The following is a 24,323-nucleotide window of genomic DNA, read 5'->3' as shown; positions in this document are numbered from 1 at the left end:
TCTCCCCCACCCCCGCCACTCCCACACCTGGCCCTCCCGTTGTGCTTGCACATCACTGGTCTTTTTGTGAGTCCCAGTTTCTTCTTCTTACAGGGATGCCAGTCAGCTTGGATTAGGGCCCACTCTGAAGACCTCATTTGGTGTATCACCTCTTTATTATTTACCGAGGTGGCCATATTGTAAGGTCCTGGGGTGAGGGCTCCAGTACATGAATTTGGGGGGACACAGTCCAGCCCATCAAAGCATCCGCGTGGAAAATGGTCTTTCGCTTGATTTGAAACAGTCCAGCTTCTACGGGCACTCACCTATGTATGGAGACTTTTCAAAGTGTGATGTGTTTATTACGGCACAGTCATTTTTTAAGTGTGCCTGCACAGGTCACCCCAAGGGTACAGGAGAACATACAGCATTGCACCCAGTATGCGTGCTGACTGCTCATTTCTCCTGCCATCCCCCTGCCCCCTCCACCTGAGGCACACTGGCCCGCTCGTCCCTAGGAAGTACCAGCGGGCGTGCTGCCATCCTATTTGCTGTCTGACTTGCTGGAACATTCCTCTCCAGACTCCCATATAGCCCACTCTGTCGTTCCTTCAGCTCTCACTGTCTCCCAGTCAGCGAGGCCTTCCCTGGCCTGCCTGTATTTCCCATCCAGCTACTCTGTTATAGAATCGCCATCAGACATGCCATACGTTATTTATTTGTTCACTGTCTGTGTCCCCACCAGAGTGGTGTCCTAAGAGAACATGGACCTTGTGTACATTGCTGTTTTCTCCACTTCAGTGACGGTGGATTGAGCTCAGCACACAGGGATGAGTGAGTGACTCAGTCCCGGCATGGTCGGTGATGGCACCTTAGACATTTTGTTGAAAAGTTTTCATTTATTAGTGTGTTTATCAAGACTGAAGGCAAGCCAAGAAAAGATGGTCAACAGTGTTACTTCTTAGATTATGAAATCATGTATGTCTTCATTGATAAATGATGTTTTCATTAACAGAAAACCAATGTCCTATGTTGCTTTTACCAGTCATTTCTCTCTCCTCCAGTAGGCTGGCATTCACTTGCGTGACAGGCACTGTTGAGTCAAGATGGTGGACACAGAAAGCCCAATCTGCCCCCTCTCCCCACTTGAGGCTGATGATCTGGAAAGCCCATTATCTGAAGAATTCCTGCAAGAAATGGGAACCATCCAAGAGATTTCTCAATCCATGTGTGAGGACAGTTCTGGAAGCTTTAGTTTTACAGAATACCAGTATTTAGGAAGTGGTCCAGGATCAGATGGATCCGTCATTACAGGTGAGTATGCTCTTTCTTAGAAAGCTTTATTTAGAATTGTTTTTCCGTAGAGAAAATTGTTCACTTTAGCTAGAAAAGGTGACATCCACTGCCGTGGGCCTTGGGGCTGTGGGTGTATCTCGCATCTCCTAGGATGCCCTCTTTTAAAACCCATACACAAATCAAGTAACGTTTGAAATTCAGTTAAGGCAGCCAGATGCATTTTTCAAAAATGCCATGAATTTATATTTTTTTAAAGCGGAGAACCCTATTGTAAAAAAAATGACTCCTTTTTGAATCTGGAAATGTATATGAACCATCTCCCCACTTCTTGCATTAAGAATGACAAGACAGATGAAACATGGGGTGTGCTCGGGTAATGTTACCTGTGGCATCACTGAGAAAGAAGACATCGGGAGACAGTTTGTCCTGCTCGGTGGCATTTCAGCCAACCCAGGATCGTGTGGTATAAACTGCGCCTCAATCTGAAGGAGGCTCTGTCTAAGTGGACTGGACTCCACAGGGCTTCTGGGCAGAGTGTGGCTTGGGTCAGGACTGAGGGCGTTGGATCGGGGCTGGCCACGGGGAAAAGCTCATGCTGGGAACGAGGCGTGTATGTGGGTTCCGGCTTTGAGAGGGCATCGGAGAAGGTCCTCCATGGCAGTTTGGTGACAGGTCTCAGGGTTCTGCCCTCTCCACGGGCCCCCTTGTTGAGGTCTTGGCCTGGATCACATTTCCCCCAGCTGTCTTCTCGCTCATTCTCACTTCCAGGAAGATGGTTTTCATGGCAGTGCACTAGCTTTAGTGACCGTGGGAAAGGGAGCGTTGACACTGCTGGAAGCGGTGCACACGGGTGAAACCCGAGAGCCATCGAAAGTATGTGCGCCCCAAAGCCCAGCACGCCCGCTGGGAGCAGTCGCTGAAAGGAGGCATGTGCAAGGGCCTGACTGCAGCCGTGTTTGTGAGAGCGAAGCGTAGGGAACAAGGGACACGGAGCATCTTTTCACACTCTTACTTGCCACGTGTCTTCTTCGGTGAAGTTTCTGTTCAAATCTTGGCCCATTTTTACATTGAGTTGTTTTCTCAATTTAAATAACTCTGTTGAGAGTTATCTGTCCATTCTGGAAACAAGTTCTTTATTAAACACCAGATAGATACATTTTTCTCCCAGTCTGCGGTTTGTCTTTTCTTTCCCTTAATAGTATCTTTTAAAAAGCCTAAGTCCTTAATTATTCTGAAGTCCAGTATATCAATGTTTTTTTCTTTCATGGATCACGCTTTTTGTGTCATATCTAAGAAATCACTGCCTGATCCCAAATCACTCCTAGAAGTTTTATATTTTGAGGTTTAAATTGATGTCTACGATTCACTGAGTTAATTTTTATATATGGATCAAAACTCTTTTCTCTTTTTATATTTATAATTGTTCTAGTACAGTTTATGAAAAAGTCTGCTGTCTCCATTAAAGTGCCTTTGTACCTTTGTCAAGAACCAACTGACCATGTACGCACGTCTATTTCTGGATTCTTTCTTCAGTTCCATTTTCTTCGACTCATTTGATGCCAGTACCACAGATTCCTGATGACTAGCTTTATGATGGGGCCTGAAGTTAGGTAGCATAACCTCCCCAACTTTATTTCTTTTCTGAAGATGTTTCAAGCCTTTGAGGTCCTTTTCATTTCCATATTCATTTTAGAACTAGTTTGCCAAATTTTAACAAAAAGCCTGCTGAGGTTTGGATTGGGTTCGTGTTGAGTCTATAGTTAATGTGGGGAGAATTGACATCTTAACAATACGAAGTCTTTCAAACCGTGAACTTATTTCTCTCTATTTACTTTAGGTCCTCTTTAATTTCACTCAGCAGCGTTTTGTGGTTCTTAGCGTACAGGTCTTTCACGTTTTTTTGTCAGATTTATTGCTAAGTGTTTCATATTTTCGATGGTATTGTAAATGGCATTTTTCAAATTTCCATTTCTGATCTTTCATTGCTATTTAGAAAAAAATACAATTGATTCATGAATATTGATCTTGTATCCTACACCCTTGCTAATCTGATTAGTTCTGGTAGTTTTTACATAGATTCTTTAGGATTTTCTACATGGATAATTGTGTCATCTGTATGTGAAGGCTGTTTTCTTCCTTTTCGAGCTGGATGCCTTTTATTTTTTTTGCCTTATCCACAGATTAGAACCTCCGGTACAATGCTGAACAGACACTTTGCCTCTGATCTTAGGGGAAAGTCTTTCACTGAGAAGTATGATGTTGGCTGTGGTTCTTCGTAGGTGTGCTTTATTAGGTTGAGGAGGATCCTTGCCAATCCTAGTTTTGTGTGAGTTTTTATCAAGAATTGATGTTGGACTTTCGTCAGATACTTTTTCTGCGTCTAGTAAGATAATCAAGTGATTTTTTTTCTTTTTTAGTTTATTAATGTAATGAATTCTATTGTTTGATTTTCAAAGGTCGAGACCACCTTGCATTCCCATCATAAAACCCACTTGGTCATCATGTATTACCCTCTTTGTGTATCATTGGATTTAACTTGCTAACATTTTGTTGAGAATTTTTGTGTCTGTGTACGTGAGGTATATTGGTTCTAGTTTTCTTTTCTCGTAAAGTCTTTGTCTGGTTTTAGTATCAGATGACAATGCTGGCCTCATGGATGACTTAGGAAGTATTTCTTCATCTTCAGTTTCTTGGAAGTATTTCTGTAGAATTGATTTTCTTTTGTAAATGCTCGGTAGATTTCACAGATGAAACCATCTTTTCTTCTTTTTCTTCTTTTTTTGGTCTTATTTCTCTCTGTTTCATTTTAGTTTACTAGGCTACATCTTCGAGTCTACTAATCTTTCTTCCACAATGTCTGCTCTGCTCCTTTTCCCATTCAATGTGTTTTTCATGTCAATATTACAGTTTTCATCACTGGAAACATGATTTGGTTCTTTTTACACCCCCTGTGTTTGCCGAACATGTTCAGTCTTTCATCCAGCTTCTTGAACATTTAGGATACAATTATAATAACTTTTTAAAATATCTTGTCCACCAGATCTATCATTTGTATCATTTTTGGGTCAGTTTCAGTTCACCGATTTTCTCCTTATCATGGGTCATATTTTCTGCTTCTTCATGCAGTGTTGTAATTTTTTTTATTGGATGCTATGCATTGTGGGCTGTGTTAGCAGTGGATGTTTTTGTATTCCTATAAATTTTCCTGAGTTTTATTCTAGGATGCAGTTGAGTTACTTGGAAGATGTTTTATCCTTTCAGGTCGTGTTTGTAAGCTTTGTTAGATGGGACTATAGCAGCGTTGATTCTAGAGGTAGTTTTTCCTGACTGCTAAGGCAAAGCCCTTTTGGGTCCTTTACCAAACGCCCAGAGAATTCTGAGACTTTCCCACGGTGAGCGGCGGTATCAGGGCTACATCCAGCTCCGTGCGAGTTGTGGGTATTATCCCCTCTGATCATATCAGGTTATTACTGGAGTGTCTTTTCTCTTAGGCTCTCTAAGCCGACAGCAAAGACATATATGTATATATTCTAAACCTTGTATGTACACATATCTGTAACTGTTTCCATAGTTGGCCACCTTTATCCGTATTAAGGTAAGCCTGAGTTCATACTGGTATCTGGAACTCTCATCCATCATCCTAACCTCTTTTTGCTTATCCATATCCTCCCACTCCAAAAGCGAGAAACCCAGCTCCCACCATCCACCATTCTCTTAATCGTTCATTCCCAGTGTACATTCATAGCGATGTCGGACTTGTAAGCCATACCCCTGTTAGGTACTCTACCAGCTAACAGGCAGGACAGACAGTCGGTCTCTTTTGCCTTTAGTCTCACAGACTCTGCTCATTTCCAAGGTTCCTTTGGTCAGCGCCAACCCCACCATCTTCAGTGAGCTCATTTCATGCATTTGTAATACAGTTACATTCCATCCCGGGAGCCCCTGACCTCCTGAATTACTTTTGTTTTATTTGCAACATTAAGGTTCACTCTGTACTGTAAAGTTCTGTGGGTTTTGACAAATAAGTAGTATCATGTAGCCACCATTACATTTTCATATGAATAGTTTCAGGCTTTCAAAAATCCCCTTCCGTTCACCTCTTCAACCCCGTCTGCCCCATGCCCACCCCAGCAATGCATCTTCTTAGTATCTGCCTCTCCCAAAATGTCAGGTATTCAGAATCATAGATTGTGGAGGCTTTTGAGGCTGGCTCTTTGTTTATCCACTGACCTGTCAAAGGGCCTCTTGGTTGCTTCTGATTCAGGCAGTTAAGATTCATGTGTAGATTTCTGTGTGGATTTCAGTTTTCACATCACTTGGCTGAATATTTAGGAATGTAATTCCCATAAGACGTGTTGCTTCATAAGAAACTGCCAAACTGCCCTCCAAAGTGGCTGCACCATTTCATGTTCCCATCAGCAGTGAATGAGAGTTCTCATGGCTCCACATCCTTGCCAGCAATTGGTGGTGTCAGTTTTTTGGATTTTAGCCATTCTAATAGCTATATAGTAATGTCTCACTATTGTTTCAGTTCATGATTTCATAATGACCAGTGTGGAGCATCTTTTCATATGCTGACTTGCAATCTGTGTATCCTCTTCAGTGGGGTGTCGGTTCAGGCTTTTTGCCTATTTTTTGAATTGTTTTATTTGTTAAGACTTCTTTGTATATTTTAGTTACAAGTCTTTTATCAAATGTGTGTTTTGCAATATTTTCTTTTAGTTTTCATTAACGGTGTCTTAACACTATCTTTTGCAGAGCAAAAGTTTTAATTTTAAGAATGTCCAACTTTATTTTTTCTTTCATGGATTATGCTTTCGGTGTTGCCCACATGGATTTTTATACTGCATTCTGGTACAATTTACTGAGTTAAAAATTGCAGAAAAGCTGGAAGGAAGCAGACAAAGTAACAAGTTCTCTAGGGCATGTCAAGTATGGGCTTAGGGAGACCCATGGGGGGAGGTGTCTGTGAGACAAGATCTGTGGGTCTAGAACCCAGGGACAGATCGGCAGGTGCTTTGGCAATGGCAGCACGGTGGGTAGTCCTAAGAGCGCAGAGGGGGTGGGACGGCCCAGGACAGGGGCCGACTCAGGATGGAAGCTCTGCCTACTAGCTGATGCCTTCCCACTGAAAACCTCTCATGCGAAATCCTGTTCTCATCAACAATTGAGACATAGGCTGGGGATGCCTTGAAAACTCATCAACCTTTGCTGTCTGTTCTCAGACACCCTTTCACCGGCTTCAAGTCCTTCATCGGTCACTTATCCCATGGCTCCTGGTAGCGCCGATGAGTCTTCCAGCGCAGCATTGAACATTGAGTGCAGGATCTGTGGGGACAAAGCCTCAGGCTACCATTATGGGGTTCATGCGTGTGAAGGCTGCAAGGTATGGGGCCCTGGAGGAGGAGAAAGGGGTTCCTTTTATTTTACTCGCAAACGTTTGTCATTACAAAAATAGATCTGCTAAAAGCCGAAGGTAAGAATCTGACCTCAGTAACAGATCAGTTCCTCTCTCCAGAGTCTTTGACAGATTGCTGGGCTGCACTTTGTAAATAACTCAGAGAAAAGTATTCTTTAAAGGACAGTCAACCACCTTCAGAGCGATCCCTTCATTAGGGTGCAAGGTCAGAGCTTTTCTCTCTACCCTCGTAGCGTCAGGGAGGGCGGCGGGGCTCACAGCCAGCAGACATGCAGTGCCTCGCTCAGCATCCCGCAGCACACACTGGCGACGCCAGACCCGGCACTCTTGCCTCCCCAGCTGCTCCCGACCCCCCAGCAGTCCTTTCCTGCGCATCGGGGGTCTGCACCCAAACTGCGAGCACCCTTGTGCCTATCTTCAGCCAGACTTACACGTACCGTGATCCAGGGCCAGCAACAGGAGGTCAGCCATGTCCTCCAGCTTGCTGCCCACTGGGTCACTGGTCCTTCCGTGACTTTCCAACATGATAATCAGAAGGATACGTCCTACGCTACCCTGAGGCCGCCCTGCATCATCGCATACTTTTGGAATTACGTGCATATTCTCAGGTTTGGTATTTCATGTACGTGATACGTGGGGGAGCCAGCAGTCAGATACCTGGTTACATCAGAAGTTGCCTTTCCTTGCACATGCTGGACGTGTTTACTGACTCCTGGAAAATGCCGCGGCCCTCACCAATACACTGCACAGGCCACATTCCTGAAACACCGACATCCCGCCCGGAGCCAGGCGTGGTCCACAGCAGGACGGGCCGCGTGAGCCGGAGTGTCTCCACATCCTGACCTTTAAAACGCTCTATTCTCAGCCTTCCTCCTAATCTCATACTTGCTTTGGCCATCCTCCTTTACAAACCCAGATAACTGATCGAGTAGGAATATCTCCCTTCCTCGTGCCTTCCCTGGGAATTTGCTGTTCCCTCTCACGATGCGCCACTCGGGCCCCCCACGTGGAAATGTGGAGGAATGACTGCAAGGCAAGGAGAAGAACCCGCTGCAGATAGAGACACCTTTACAAGTTTCTAACCACAGGCCTTCCCAAAAGCGACTTGTGAAGTGGCCTTTTCTGCACAATTAAGTTACTTTTGTTTAGTTTTGTTTTTTACGAACCAAATAGTAAAGTTGTTTCATATTGGGTGAAGTTTAAGGTGCTTTTAAAGAGCAAAAGAATTGTTTACATAAAGCTGGCTTCCTTTTATTGTATTTTATTATAATTTTTGTCTTTTATGGAGTTACTTTTCTCACAAAAATTCCCGGAAAGTCTTTAGTCACAAATATAGGTATGTCATAGGACAGGAAAAAATTACATTTGTATAAATTTTAACAGGATTAAGCAACTCTTTGGGAGACTATAATTGTGTCTTCACAAGCCAGACAAGGACATTTTGAAATTACTTCAAATTTTGCCTCATTTTCTTATTTTTTTAGTTTTACTTATAATGAAATTAAAAATTTTCAATTTGTCCCAATTATATCAGACTTTTGAGAACTATTTCTCTAAATTTAGTTCATTTTAAAAGAGGCCATAATACATAACGGGAAACGTGACTAAAGCAGTGGCGTTGATTTAATTAACTGTATATTAATCTCGCAGGGTTTCTTCCGGCGGACTATTCGACTAAAGCTGGTTTATGACAAATGTGACCGTAGCTGCAAGATTCAGAAAAAGAATCGAAACAAGTGCCAACATTGTCGCTTCCACAAGTGCCTTTCGGTTGGGATGTCCCATAATGGTAGGTAAGGTTGTCCGTTGCATTTTCCCAGTCCATGCCTCGATTTACCCTTCTTGTTCGGTGGGAACTGACTGTTTCTGGAATGAATGTGCTGCAACATTTAATACCCAGATCGTTTTTAAACCATAATGGCCTAAGGAAATAAAAGTCATAACTGACACTCAGCAGGGCGCTTGGGGTTAGTGCCGGAAACTTTGAACTACTGGTAAGACTTTGATGTAAGATTTGAAAACCAATTGGAAATTCCTGGGATGTCTTAATGTTCATATCATACATATAAAGCATGTGCCATTTTAAACATTTTCCCCGTTACGAATTTATATTCAACTGTACTCTAAATTTAGAACGTGCCGATGATTATGTGAAGGTAAATTTAAAGTAACGAGTTCATGAAAATTGTGAATCTTTCCTCTCGAAAAAGAAAAAGATATTCTATAAACTCATTCTAAGGCTCACTTTCATCTCCTTAACCTGTAGGACCGATTATGCGCTGGCGACAGTAAGCACCCTTAAGCCTGTCAAACTAACGAGACGAGTAACACTGTTGCCTTTTATTTTAACTTTTTAAAAAGGTCCAGGATTCATGGAGTTTGGGTTTTATTTTCATCTCTCCCACGTAGAAAGTTGACTGATATTGAGAGGTGGATTTTGTCTTACCTATAAATTTCCATTCGTGGTTTAATTCATGGTGCGAACTTTTCGTGCGGTGATGTGTCATCGTCCTGCTCTGCGTTGCTCATTTCTGTTTGTTTCCCATTATTCCATTTCTCCCCCCAACCCCACTAGCAATTCGCTTTGGACGAATGCCAAGATCTGAAAAAGCAAAACTGAAAGCAGAAATCCTCACATGCGAACACGACATAGAAGATTCTGAAATGGCAGATCTGAAGTCCCTTGCCAAGAGAATTTACGAGGCCTACTTGAAGAACTTCAACATGAACAAGGTCAAGGCTCGCGTCATCCTGGCGGGAAAAGCCAGCAACAATCCAGTAGGTGTCTTTGCTGTGTTTATTGTCGAGTCTGAAGTGTTCCGTTGGCAACATGTCAGCTGAAGTCTTAGGGAAGGATTGAGGAAATGAGTATTAAATGTTGAGAAAAAATACCGTTTATCTCCAAGGCAACCAAGAGACAACAGGATGGAAACATTTCATTCAGAGACTCTAAGATGTAGATTGACAACAAATCCTATCTACTGGGTAAGGTCCATCCCAAAGCTCCTACCGTCCATGTTGTGTGATGACTGTGTAATTAATACAGCAAAAAAAAAAAAAAAAATCTAGTTAGTAGCTTATCAGATTCTAGGGTTGTTTCTGAAGTGCATCAAAAAAATTTCATTTTAATGCCAGGAAATGAAACCACTTCCCATTCCAAATGTGCTCTTGTATCCTTTCTCCTAAAACTGTTCCCTTCTCTCCAACCCCCAGGCCCCAACACATACACAGACACACGGACACACGGACACACACACACACACACACACACACACACACACACACATCTTCCTTTTTTTCTTCAATGAGAAAGCAGTGACATCATCTCAGGGCTCAGAAAGGGCCATTTGTTTCCAGACACTTTACTGTCTTTTTTGGATAGTTCCAGACATTTTCAGTAGCACCTGTGAGTGCCCCTGGCAGACAACCCTACACATTGCCACCTGCTCAGCCTGGCACCATCCTGCCTTCATCCTGTAGTTAATTAAGTCTTCGTCTGCATTATGGAAGTAATCTCAGAGCTGCCTTCAAAGAGGGGAACTACCCAAGGCCAGCGAATAAAGACTGTCTGCCTTCTCCTCCGAGCCTGGTGAGACAGGTTCATTTGTCCTGATGAAGAGCTTGAAGTGATTCTTGTGGGGAATTACAAGCTGGAACTTTTAGTCACAGGGAAACAAAGTGTTTCACAAGCTACTTACTTTCATGAACAAACCAAACCTCTTTTTTTACTGGGTCTTTTAATTCCTTCATGAATTCTCCAATTAAATAGGCTGGGATGATTTCACAGCCCTCACGGATGCTCCGTGACACGGGACTGGGTCAGGGAGGCGATGTCTGTTTCTCAAACACCCAGATCTGCGGGCATGGGGTGTGGAGAGGCCACGTCTGGTGTTAACAGCTGCAGGGGCACCAGCTCACCTGAGGGGGTGTTGGCGGTGGTGGTGGGGTCAAGAATTTGTCTAGGTCATAAACAGATTTATTCATGCAACTGTGAAAACTTAGACTTGTGTAGGGGGACAGGCATTCATCATGGAGCGACACAGGGCCACTCTGCCATCACTCAGGGCTGGGCTTCCTTCCCTGTCCACCCAGGAGAAGGTCCCCTGCAGGGCCTGCCAGGGCAAGGGCACTGAGCTCCCAAACTGTCACCCAAACTTGTGGTGCCTTGATGGCTGCTGGACAGATCTTCGGTGTGGAAGCAGAGCTCTGGCTGGCTAGAAGCAGGGAGTGAATTCGCCCTTGCAGTAGACTATTCCTTTGTCCCGTGAAGACCACTCTGTAGCTCACGGCTGAGCTAGAACCCGCCAAAATGCTCAGGGGACCAGGAGGGGGACACTGGGGGTTCGAAGGCGAGGGATGGAGGAATATGGAGCTGCACGGAAGCCTAGTAGATTACGTCACTTTGGGGAAGGATGGGTTGCAGCTGAGGGAGGCGGGTGATGGCTGGATAGCAAATGTCTGTTTCCATCTGGACAGGCTGGTTTGAGCCCCAACTCTTAATACCGACTATTTAGACTTTGGCAGTTCCAAGAATAAGGCGGCAGTTAAGGAGCCCTGCTGCTTTTTAACTCTAAGAAACGATCAGAAGTTTATTCAGTTCAGATGAAGGGGACAGCTTATGTTTATTTCAGATTCCCATATTACTTAAAATTGTCGGGAATTGTCTTTAGTCTTTGGATCTCTTCAGTTATGAAAAATCTTTACCTTCTGAGCATATAATTGAATTTTAGGCAAAACCACGAGTCAGCTGCAGCCAGTCTGGTGTGCATACTGAGCTTAAATAGACTAAAATGTCTTGTTTGGAAAAAAAAAAATTAAGCAAAGAGACTCATGTTCGAAATGTGGCTGAGAATATTAAAAGAGAAACTTCACCATTCCTGTCAGCATTTCAGGATCTCTGGGACAAGGGCCTCCTGCACCCTCCTGGCAAAGTATTGCCCCTCAGACAGATGCAGCCTGGCACTACATCGTGGTGTTTTTCTCTTGCGTTAGGTTGAAATATTGTACATACAACACAAGTTGTCTTTAGATTGAAAAACATATTTTATAGTTTCCATAAACGTAGTAAAACCTAACCAAACGCTTACTAAACAGTTCTATCCACAGCAATTCTACCAACGAGTCAGATTTTTACTAAAAGATCGTGCTGCCTAATTTTCATAGAAAACGCCTTTCAGTGTATTTTGGGAATGAGTTCGTGTAAGCGATACCATGACCCAGGTAAACAGCGTCAGGCATACACGCATGGTAGGAACAGCTGGAGTCTGCTGGTCTCGGCGTGGAGGGATTTCGGGGGAGCTGCGGCTTTCTGCCTCGTGCTGTTTAGAATCTTTACAGAGTGCTTTACCGATGCGACCTCCTGTGATGTCAGCTATATTCACATTTAAATTTGAGTATAAAGGGCACATTCCAAAAGGCATGGATTTTATAAATAGTCTTATGAGGAATGTTTATCGATCAAGCTTGGCAAATTTCGACTGTTCTAATCTAGTTTCTCTCTAGCTTCGATAAACATTGACCTCTTAATGGTGCCACTTGTTTTGAATCCCAAGGGTTTCTAACTTTGCCTGTTCACGGGGCCTGCCTTCTAAAATCCAGGTGATGATTTTATAAAAATGAAAAGAAATATCTGTTACCATTTAAGCTCCGTTTACGAGAGCACGTTTCAGTGCACGCACAGCTGGTGCAGGGCTGGGTCTGTGGGCCTGTTTCAGTGCACCGCTGGGGAGTGACGCCGCTGTTGCTGTTTTGAAATTTTTAATCATTTTTGAACAAAGGGCCCCGCTTTTTTCATTTCGCACTGGGCCCTGTGCTAGCCCTATGAGATGCTCTCCCCAAAAATAATAATAATAAGCATTCTGTAGCCAAATACTTTGGGAGCCATGCTCACCCTGCCTGTTCCCGAAGACCCTCAGCCACACTCATGATGTTACAGGCACTCGAGGCCCTGGCTTCCTTTTAAGTGTTTCTTGAATTTTTTCGACTGTTGTACTCTTTTTTTTTTCCTTGTCGAACAGACTTCTAAAAGGCCTGTGATTTGAATAAAGACAGGGTGGCCAAATAGTGTATTTTCTATTTCTAGTGTATTCTCATTGAGAGAATGCTGTCGTCTGTCTTTTAAAAGCGTTTCTCTAATGCATCCTGTAAATGCTGACGCCTTCGATCTGAGCAGCTACTTCCCGTGGAGCCAAACCGCTCCCAGACTTTCCTAAATCAGTGGCAACCTGGCTGCTTTTAAGGTCTTTGGAGGAAGGCGGTTTGAGTCTTCCTTCATCACACTTCAGATATTTAGGAATTTGGCTTGGACTTTTGTGTTCAGAATGTTTTTTCACTCATAGTAATTTAAACATTATCCCCTACCCTCAGCTGTGGAATCGGGTTATTTTCATCCAGCACTATATGGCAAATTCTAATTCTATTTAGATATTTTAAAGGCAATCCATCGGATTGTTCCAACACATGCACCTCGCTTCTGTGCCGGGTACAGCCCACAGGTGCCCTGAGGTGGTTTTGTGCTGCGATTTCTGCAGACGTTCTCAGGAGCCCAGGAATAGGGGACACATCATGGCATAGATCCAGATGCATTGTCGGCAACCTATTTTGCCCACTGGCAGAGTGCATCTAAAGTCACCGGGCTGCTCATGCGCTCTGTTTACACACTCCAGAGAACAGTGCTCGGCCCACAGTCCATTGCTGCGCTGTACACACATTCGGCATGAATTTTGCCGGCAGAGATATTCGCGTCCATTCTCCTGAACCCCACCAGAAATGGGTATGTTGGCTTCTTCCCTCCACTAGGTCTCTATAAAATGCAGGACCAGTGGACTTAGGTGCAGATGGCATGGAGATGTATAGGTTGCTGCCCTGGGGATTTAGGACTTTTTCCAGAACCAGAACTTGGGGCCCTGATGCGAAGGATTCCGTCTCATGCACAGGAAACAAATCCTCCCGTTTATCCCCAGAGAGCAGGGGTTTAACAATGCTGTTTACTTACTTCTACACAAACGCCGGCTCTGAGTTGTATGTATTTGTTTAAATGCCCGATTTTATTCATTCAGCAGTCAGTGTTAGATGGCGATGGTCTTCTCTAAAGTTTATTCAACGGTAAAATTAAGAATTATTGTAATTAAAACGACTACAGTAGTATTTAGGACTTCAGAGAACGTTAGAAGATGTTGAAAGTGCTTTGCTAAGACTCTCCCGTTACCTTTTTGCCAAAATCAGTACTTCACTTTCTTAGCCCCAACCACAATTATCTTACTGATTTCTGTTGTTAGCTCTCTGGTAAGGTCGGCTTGTCCCCAGCTCATTTTGAGCTTGTTTAAGGAGGAGGACTGTGTTTTGTACATATTTTTGTTCTGCACGGGTGATTTGGATACGGTTTATTCATAAGCAGGAGGGCAGCTAGTCACCAGTTACCCGACTGACCTCCAGCGTCTTTCTTTGCAGCCTTTTGTCATACATGACATGGAGACGTTGTGTATGGCTGAGAAGACGCTAGTGGCCAAGCTGGTGGCCAATGGCATCCAGAACAAGGAGGCGGAAGTCCGCATCTTCCACTGTTGCCAGTGCACATCTGTAGAGACTGTCACGGAGCTCACGGAGTTTGCCAAGTCCATCCCTGGCTTTGCAAATTTGGACTTGAATGATCAGGTCACTTTGCTGAAATACGGAGTTTACGAGGCCATATTTGCAATGCTGTCTTCTGTGATGAATAAAGACGGGATGCTGGTAGCATACGGAAGTGGTTTTATAACTCGCGAATTTCTAAAAAGCCTCAGAAAACCGTTTTGCGATATCATGGAGCCCAAATTTGATTTTGCGATGAAGTTCAACGCCCTGGAACTGGACGACAGCGATATCTCCCTTTTTGTGGCCGCTATAATTTGCTGTGGAGGTAAGTTACCAATTGAATCTGCTGCTGCCATGTTGCCTACAGACTCTTTATCTTGAATTCGACACTGGTACATCCGCTGTGAGCGGGAGCTGGGCCGCAGTGGAGTGCGCACCGGAAGGCGGGAGGGTATCTGAGCCTGTACGTCGCCGCTGACTAGAATTAACTGGTGAGAATTATGTCAATAACATATCATGTTATAGCATCTGTATAAATACATATTGTACATTATGTGTATGTTTTATTTATAATTATAATCATATCAAGGATCTCATCAGATATGATTAGTAATTATGTAATATATGATGTATAATATTATTATGACAGTCACGTGCCGCATAACCATGTTTTGGTCAACGACAGACGGCACATACGATGGGTCCCCTAAGATTATCATGGAGCTGAAACATTCCTATGTCCTAGTGAGGTCACAGCATCATAACGTCATGGCACAACGCGTCACTCACGTGTTTGTGGCGATGCTGTCATAAACAAACCCACGACACTGCCAGTCGTTCAAAGGCTCAGCACGGACAGTTACGGGCAGTCCATAACCCCTGATACCGACAATAACCGACACGGGACTCGTGTATATACTTGCTGTAGTCGGCTTCTGTGCCTTCAGAGGGTGCTCTTTCGACTGAGGACGAGAACGTCTGCCGTAGCACAGTGCGTGGTGTCCCCACGGGCCACGCTCGGCCTCGGCCCTCTCGTGCTTGTGCGTCTCTGGATGGCATCGTCCCCGCCTGTGCTTCGTTTACTCTCGTGTTGTTCTGTGCGGCCACATGCTCTACGGGCTGGCAGCCCAGGAGCAGCAGCTGCGCCCCACAGCTCAGGTGTGCAGTGGCCTGTGCCACCCAGGTGTGAGTGCACTGTGTGATGCTGGCACAGTGACGGTCGCCGAGGACGCCTCTCTCAGAAGGATCCCCGTCGTTAAGTGCCGCGTGACTGTATATTACGTTATTATAACATACACATCTGTACTGTATTCACTGTAACTGTATTACACACGGGATTCTATAAAATGTTAGCACAGTCACAGTCACTATTGGTATGTTTACGCTATTTCAGAATAAACAATCAGTAGCTAATAGGTAGCAATTGTGAAGTTTGCTAAAGGAAATAGACCCCAGTGAAGGTAATTCTGGGCTTCTCTGTGGGAAGCTGGCTCTGCAGCCCCCAGGTTTTGGGCTCGGTGTCGTGTTCCTTTAAATAGCACTGTCCTGGGTCTAGGTCACCTCTCTACTGTAAAGATACTATTCTTCCCCAGCCTTTGGGGAGACCGATGGGGCGCCTGCTCCCACAAACTGCTGGAAGCTGTATTGTCCCCCGTGATTGACACTCGCAGAACTGAGGCTGTCGCAGCCACCCAGACTCTGTAAAGGGAACTGGGTGAGGGCAGTCCAGCCCCACGAGGCCTGTCCCTGTCGCCACCCGCTGGACAGCCCAGCAGAGGAAGTCCTTACGTTCTGGCGAAAGTGTAAAATGGCAAAGCAGTTGTACGCAATCCGTCTCTGTCCTTTGTATGCTCAAGACATGTGTTGTGGGTAAAAAGCAATTACAGAACCATTTTTATGTAGTGTGATCACAGTTTTATAGAAGAAATTATAATCGCAGTAATCCTATATAGAGAGAGATGTCTGGTGAGATAGATGTCTGGTGTGGTAGGGTTAAAATTATGGGGGGTTCACTTTATTTTTTAAAAATCTATTGAAAACCTTTAAATACTTGACCTTTCAACAATGGGGGTTCATACTCAGATTTTTTCAATAAATATATGGTCGACCTTCCGTGTCCCCGGGTTTTGGATTCACAGATTCAACCAGCTGCAGATTAAAAACAGTATTTTCTGTCCACAGCTGGAAACCCGCGGATGCAGAGGGCCAACTGTATGCATTGATCTATGCCCTTTTATGTAACGGACTTGAGCGTCCATGGATTTTGGTATCCGCAGAGGTTCCCGGAATCAGCCCCCCACCCAGATACCCAGGGATAACTGTGGTCAAGTTTGGGGGAAGTCAAAAGTAACACGTGTATTTTGACTGTTGGGGACCAGTGCCCCAAACCCCCTACACACACCATATTGTTCAAGGATGGTTTACAACTGGAAAAAAAAAAAACCATGAAAGATCCACATCCTTAACAACACCTTTGAAAACTCCGTTAGTGAGTGGGGTTTTAAAGAGAGCACCGCTATGGGGCATGGCTGGGGGTGTATTTTCTGGACCAAGGGGAGGACGCCTGGTCAGAGACTATCTAGGAAGTCTGGTGCCCATGGCAGAGCTCCCCCAGGGAGGTCGCCCGGCATGAACGTTGGCCCTTCTTGCACCCGACCTCCCCATTTCAGGTCTCCTCGGCATCCTCTCCGGCTGGTGTCTGCCCTCCATTCATATCTCGCCCCACTTTCTTACTCCTGATTCATGTCCGAAGCTACCTGTAACAGTGCTTTCTACCACAATACTCAGGTCTCACGAGGTCACTTTCCTTAACTATTAGTGAAAAAGTTGAAACCGAGTATCTGGTTTTGACTTGGGAAGAAGAATTTCATCTCTCATATTATGCAAAATTGGTTATTGGAATCACCAGTAGAATGTATAGTTGCTCCTAACGTTTTGAGGATTTCCCCTGACAGGTGTTAGCCAGGTAAATCCAGAGGGAAAGGGCGACCCTGCAAGGCTTTGTCGATTTAAGGGAGTGTAAATATCTAGGAATGAGCATTTGTCCTGCCTGCCCCTGTTAGGCCTGGCGACTTTGGAAAAATCTAGTTCTCTACACAAGTTGACAGTATCTAAAGACAGCGAAGCTTCTGGCGAGAAAGGCCATGTAAAATCGGGATGTGTGGCCTCTCAAACCCATGAATGCTTAGGTGTTAACATGTCACACTCAATCATCTCTTCTTTCTTTTGAGGATAGATCGCCCCGGCCTTCTAAACGTGGGACACATTGAAAAAATGCAGGAGGGGATTGTGCACGTGCTCAAACTGCACCTGCAGAGCAACCACCCAGACGACACCTTCCTCTTCCCAAAGCTCCTTCAGAAGATGGCGGACCTCCGGCAGCTCGTCACCGAGCACGCGCAGCTAGTGCAGGTCATCAAAAAGACAGAGTCGGACGCGGCTCTGCACCCACTGCTGCAGGAAATCTACAGGGACATGTACTGAGCTGTCGGAAGTGAACAAGGGAAAAAGGAACTTTTCAAGGATTTTGAACGTTGACAGCACTACAAACAAGGCAGGGGAGCGAGGCCGCTTTGCACAGATGTCCACCGTTTTAACCTTCGGGAACAGGAAGTCCAATCCCCAGGTAACGAGGACCCTGTTCCACACTTCCTCCTCCTTTTAATCAGCACTTCTAAGCACGTGCAAAGTACAGAAATGCTGGCGGTAAGCGGCTGATAGTCAGGACTTGGAAATTAAGGAGGACGATGTTATGTGTTCTGTGGTCTAAGTCGAACATGCCTGGTGTTAATCAATGCGGACTTCTTTCAATCACGTTAATAATTCGCCACCAGGTTAGCTGGTGACCTCGGAATACCTAGTGTGTCTTCCCTTGGTACCACCGGTGACTGTCGTGCGCCTTTATAATTTCGAAAACTAATCAGCACTTTTTAACTTTTATAATCCTGTAAATCTAGGTGTATCCAAAGGTTAGATATTTAAAACGCAGCAGATATTTATTCAGATGACTTCGATTCTGCTTCCTGAATTTGAAGAAAGACAACGTGCTGCTTTTAAGCATAGGATTTAGAATGTCAAAGAATTATTTGATAAGCTACGGAAATGCAGCCGCTGTTAGGTTCAGTTCACTTTTCATGGTTCTGCTACGCGGAGAGGCCTATTTCCAGGTCGTGTAAAGGTCCCGGAAAACCGCTGGGCCGCGCTCTGCACTTGACCACAGGCCCGCGTTAAGCCAGCGTCTGTGGCGAGCGGGCTCGCGACGAGCTCTGAGAAGACCGCGTCCTGGTTCCCTCACCTCTGTTTCTTCTCAAATCCGAACCAACCCAGCCAGGGCGCTTGGGGGCCCTGGTAACGTTGTGAGGGGCAAACCGACAAATTATCTGTACATGTCCTTCCAGGCCCTGTGGGCCAAGGCAGCTCCTTGGTCTTTCCCCACGCGTTGCTTTTTAAAATGACGCAGCTTTATTTTCGTAGCTCTTGGTGGTAGCAGCTGCTTCTCGGAGTGGAGAAAACAAGGCAAATGTGACTTTAGAGCAAGGGTGGGACAGTGGGGCAGGGGGCTGACAGGTCACCTGAAGAACCGTCCAGGGGTTGGGGGAGGGCTAAGTCCTACGGAAGGTGGTTTCATTTAGTCTCAGGGTTCACAATGGGCTGGTGCTTTTTACCGAGATTGAGGTAGTTAAGTGTCCTTTTTGAACCACGGACGTAGGGTGGTTTTTCCAGCGTCTAAAATACTCGTTTCAGCCTTAAAGATCCATATCTCAGCTTCGGTCCACCTGTGAAAGCAGCTTATGGCTTTTGTCTGGAGCTGGTGGCCCTGGAAGCACTCTCTCTTTCTGTCCGTCAGAGTAGAGCCATTGTCCCTTTCCTCCCGGCCAGACTGGGCTGCGCCTGCCAGTGCCATCGCATCCACAGGGGCCACTGGACGCCTTGCCCACAGGTTGTATCCTTGACACCCCTCCCCCTCTATCTTTAGAAAATCTGGCTTTTTAAGGTCATTATCATTTGCTTTCGAAGAAGGATCAGGACTGATGTTCATAAACTTTTCAAGATCAGCATTAGGAAAATGCAGCAGTAGAAAAAACAAAACTATGAGACTTCGATTTGGAAAAAACAAAAGTTACAATTAGAACATCCTTTTAAAAATTCCATATTCGGTGAGTTTTTTTTTTTAAGATCCAATCAAAGGATCTGTTGGAAGCAAAAGTATTTCCACACGTGAATGACACCGATCAAGGGGCCACCTCAGCCAGAAAGGATCCAAGCTTTGCATCACGTGCAGTGTCCCTCCCAACGCTCTTGCCTGGAATGAGCACCCTGCACTGATGAGGCTGGAGCTATGGGCCATCCAAGGTCACGGGTGTGGGGGCCGGATACCAATGCCAGGTGTTTTGCTTCCGTTGACCATTGTCCTCACTCCGATGGACCCGAGAGAGATGCCTCGAGACCTGGGCTTTCCGAAAAGTCATTCATAATGTTTAGATTTTCACAAAAGCGATCTAGAGTAGCCTCGTGTTTCACACCTTCCACAGTAACAGTCAGGCTAACAGAAGGCACGGGTTCCGCATTAGCGGCGTTACCCAGCGTTAGTCCTCTTGGGACCTGGCCAGACTACCGGCACTGTCCCTGGTGAAGCCACAGAGGAAGCCACAAGTGACCTCAGCTTGAAAGTCACTTGACATTGTTCACGTTTATCAATAGAAAAAGTCACATGTTCCCATTCATTTTAAATAACAGAGTCACTAATTGCCACTCAGAATATTTTGGGTCACCTAATCAGAGATTTCTTAGAGTGTTGACAGTCAAATATAGATGAGTTATTCACCAGTTCAGTACAGCATAGTATTTCAAATAGGGGTTGGTCGGGGAGTGCAGGTCTTGCTTGCTAGGTTTCAGCTGGCATCAGCACAAAGTACAATAGAAATGTAGAAGCAGGTTCAAGAAGCTTCCAGCTACGAGTGTGCAGCCACCTCTTGAGCTACACGCTCCCCCTTGACCCCTGCTTCAGCAAGTCACTACTTAAACCTGCTCCTTCGTGTCCCTGTAATAGCCGAAAGTGACAAACTCCTCCGAGACCACAGGATTACCAGACAGCCTTGGTCTTGAGTGCTGACGGGAACGAAGGGACAACTGGGGCTCATCGGAGTTATGCCTCCCAACCGTGCTGCGAGCTCCAGGCTTGGATCCCACCCGGTGCTCTCTACCTGATCCGACAGCATGTCCCTCCCTACCACCTCTCGTGCATTTCCGGTTGGGTGTCCCTCCTGCAGGAGTCTGTAGCAGCCACCCTGCGAGAAGCCAGAGGGTTGTACTATAGGAAGCCATTTCGGTGACGTCCAGTATCGTCAAAAGCAGGAAGCTCCCAATTGCACCAGCGAGCGCAGGATTCAGGAGCAGCTTGAATATTGTCAGAGCACTCGAGAGCCATTCCTTCCTTCCCACCTTGCTGTCCGGTTTCCCTGAGACTTTTCTATGACACTCTGGTGAGATGGTTCAGAGCATCTTCCTAGGGAGCATGTATGCAGACACGCAAATAATGACGGTGAACTTGAGGACGGAGAAACTCACTTCCCGGCACATTTGAGAATACCTGTGAGAGCTGTCCTTGTTCTAAGGGATTCTCGCTTTTCATTGTAAGAGCATAGAACGTAGCTTTCTGCTAGTACCGATGTGGGTCTGCCACGTGCCCAGCTAAGATGCTCATGGCCTTGAGGACTGTGTGGCTGGTCCAGGAACAGCTCAGCATCGAAACACCTGAGCAGGGGCTCAAGGCACAAGTCAAATCCTCTGATGTCTATTGATAAGTAAACTATTAATTCAGCAACTACTGTTCCCCCAAATCTACAGCATAACAGCTACCTCAGTAGAGATGTCAAAAGGCCCTTAAAATTAAGACGCTCAGACCACCGCCGCCTTCTCAGTGTACCTCTGGCCAGGCCTTCTCTGGTCAGGGCGCGGGCTGCATGCTCACCTCTCGTGTGCACTCTGAGAAGTGAAGGTTATCTGACTTTCAAAGGAGCTTCTGTTGTTTAAAGGGAGCCTCCAGGATACACATGTACAGTAGCCGCTGCCTGGTTTAGTAAGCAGCCTGAGTGAGACCTGGTGTAGGAGAAGTGGCGGTGGCCAGACCTGCAGTCACGCACCACCCGAGGCCTCCGCTTTCAGTCGGCGGGCCACACACGAACCCGTCCACAGGGAAGTCCTGCCTGGTGGGGACGGAGGGAGTGCTTGCACACCAGCCGGAGTCAGACTGACTTCCAAGGTCCTGACCCCCTTAGTCACACCTGGGCCTCTGTGCACAACTCCAGGAGTTTCCCGCCTCTTGCCCCCTTTTCAAAACACAGTGACACTAGGCGCTTTTAGTGGCCAGATGCGCAATAGTTTTTGGTCTTGACTCAGTGGTCTCACTTGTCTTTGAAATGTCTTAGGAACTCCTGTCTTAATGTGAGTCCGTTGTTTCAACTGATGGCATTTCCAGCTAAAACCGACTTGACCACTGGCCTGGCTTTCAGTCGAGGGCTGTCAGGGACCCAGAGGTCAGCTACCTTCAGAGCACCTCTTCAGCCTCTGGTGCTATTCACAGCGCAGATCCTGCTGGGAAAACGGGAAGTGCTCACAGCTGCCATGTATGCCATGGATCTTTCCAGCTTTCAGAGCAGGAGCACATACCAGGTCTCCTCTGATCCTCAGTCCCTGGAGGGGTCCGGATGGAATCACCCCCATCTTAGAGTGAACGGCCAGGCTCCGGTAAAGGGCCACCTGGTGGCGTTGCAGGTCTTTGGCCCAGGGTAGCACCCTTCCCCCACCTCCCCACTCTCGCCAGCCATTTACAACAGGCGGTACAACCCGCCCGCCCTCCGCCCATGCTCTTGTGCTTCATAGCCTGGTCACCTGATGCCATGTTCCTGGGGGAGCGGGGGGATCACTTGCTTCCAGCCTTTTTTTAAGTTCACAACAGTGGTGTCAATTCAGGAGAAGCCTTTTTTTTAATTCACAACAGTGGTGTCAATTCAGGAGAAGCAAGGAAATTATGCTCTGCATAAAAGTTGTAAACAAAGACCAATGTCACCCACAGAGGGCCTACCAATTATTAAAAAATGTCCATGGAAGATTTTCCCCACACACCCAGTTTTCACACCAGTGGTACTGCCAGGTACTGGGCAGTCCCAAAGCCAGATCCTGTCTTTGTTCTCAGGCGAAGTGGCCCAGCTTCTCTTAACTCTTGGGCCAGGCTGACTCACGGACACCCCGTTGAGTAACAATTCTTACCAACCAAGTCTGGCGTCGAGTGACCAGTCCAGGAGACTCCTGCCCCCAGACAGCAGCAACCTTCCACCGGCACAGTCGGAAGGGAAAAGCCTGTGAGCAGCCACAGCGCAGAGAGGCTCATAGGTGGTGCAGTGTGGTCTAGTGGGGGGAGCAGATGAAGGTCAAGGCACAGAGGTTGACCCGTCCACACACCATGCTGACAGCACCTCCCTAAACCGAGGGGCTCTTTGATGCCATAAGGTGGTCAAGTGCAGGGACTCTGCCCAGGGCACACACTCCTCCGAGGGACCTGCCTGAGAGATCTAAGGTTGGGCTCCGAAGATCGAGGTCTGACGTTTTTGCTCAGATCCACATAGTTTTAGGTGCCATTTTAGGTTCCATTTCAGGAAAATGGTCATCGACACACACACACACATCCCACCCCCAGCCTGTGAAAAACCAGAGTAAGAATAAAAGCAGCATGTTTGGTCTGACTCAGAATATAGGAAATCCAATATGTTGTATTTCTCTGGGAACTACAATATAAAAATGTGATATTGGAAGTTTTGTAAGAAAAAAAGACAGCGAATTGTCATGCTCTAGTTTAAATAATTATGTAATGCTTCCCATTATGTTATTTTTGTGGGATGCAGCAGGTTCTTAAACTTCATTTCAGTAGAATGGGCCGCAAGCTTATTTTGAAAAAGCTTATCACTATTTTTTCTACATTGTGCCCTCCCTATCGGAGCGGACATGAGAGGCCAGCACCCAGGCTGCTTTGGGCCCTGCCTTTTCCCAGCTCAGGGCGCCTTCTCGGATCTGGAGTGGGGCTACTGACTGACCATTTGCTTCTCAAAATTTCAGGTTGAGACACGAGAAATATAACTTTACTTCCCCCCACCGCGAGAAAGGGGGGCCATAATTGTGGTCCAGCTGAAATACAGCCGTGTCCCTTTGGAATCCTTTGCCAGCGAGAACAGACCCCACTGCTCATCTTGACTAAAGCAACTGATAACATTGAGGACTTCAGCAGTCCCATGGCTGTTAAATGCATTATTTGCAAAAAACACCCGAGAAACGTCCATTTTTTCACACATCATAGATAGCAAAATGTCCTGGGTCCTTTTTTTTTTTTTTCCTCATTTAAAACGTTGTTAGTTTGGCTCAAATGTGAAAACTGTTGTCTTTCCCCAGAGCAGGGAATACCCCGGCCTCCTCCGCTCTTGCTCTCCACATCCCACCAGCATCTAAAATCCCTTAACACAAGTCGCGCAGGCCTCCTGGGACAGGGGCGAGCTGGGGAAGGGGCGTGGTGCCACCTTCTGAAGTTTCCACTTGGCCCTGTTGAGGCAGGGAGGTCAGTCACACTTCAGGCCCTGAAGACGAATAAGTGACCCATCTTTTCAAGGTAAAATCATTCACTTTGGGGAAATATGTTCTCTTTTCAAAAGCACACTTGGTCTGTTCTTTTTTTCAGGCCTAAAAAAAATGTACCTCACAAAAGATGAATACCACTCAGTTCCCTTTTTGGTAAGACTGCAGTATTTGTGTTCGATTATCACTATTTTTTCTACATTGTACGATAAAAAGAACCATGTTAATAGCTGTATCCTAAATACTGTGATTTGAGTTTTTTTAATCCTAATATATTGTACTAACTTACAATCACGTATCTAATAACAAACATTTAGATCTTTGAAATCAGTGTTAATTGACATGTACTCTTAATAGCCTGGCCTCGTACCTATCGGGGAAAAAAAAGGAAGGAAGCTGGAATATCTTAACTGAGATACAGTTGCACATTCGTCCT

The 24,323-nt window shown here is 45.8% G+C and overlaps 1 protein-coding gene across 6 annotated transcripts in view; it reads left to right on the top strand.

Moving 5' to 3' along the window:
* The window catches only part of PPARA (peroxisome proliferator activated receptor alpha), a 52,468-nt gene extending 34,701 nt beyond the window's left edge, over positions 1-17,767 (top strand). For 2 of the 6 annotated variants that reach the window (XM_039863182.1, XM_039863181.1), the window contains exons 3-8: positions 1,044-1,293; positions 6,501-6,661; positions 8,345-8,483; positions 9,270-9,472; positions 14,144-14,591; positions 17,502-17,752. In XM_039863182.1, coding sequence (XP_039719116.1) covers positions 1,086-1,293; positions 6,501-6,661; positions 8,345-8,483; positions 9,270-9,472; positions 14,144-14,591; positions 17,502-17,749 — 1,407 coding nt within the window. In that variant the 5' untranslated portion in view covers positions 1,044-1,085 and the 3' untranslated portion in view covers positions 17,750-17,752. Of the gene's footprint in view, positions 1-1,043; positions 1,294-6,500; positions 6,662-8,344; positions 8,484-9,269; positions 9,473-14,143; positions 14,592-14,919; positions 15,686-17,501 lie in introns of those variants that run through there. The other 4 variants (XM_039863183.1, XM_039863185.1, XM_039863184.1 and 1 more) reach the window with 3 other exon arrangements.
* Positions 17,768-24,323: the final 6,556 nt, after the last annotated feature.

Source organism: Pteropus medius, unplaced genomic scaffold, assembly GCF_902729225.1.
Source record: "Pteropus medius unplaced genomic scaffold, Ma_sr-lr_union100, whole genome shotgun sequence".
Taxonomy (NCBI): Eukaryota; Metazoa; Chordata; class Mammalia; order Chiroptera; family Pteropodidae; genus Pteropus; species Pteropus medius.
Note: the sequence above shows the minus strand (reverse complement) of the source record. Positions and strands in the feature narration are given on the sequence as shown.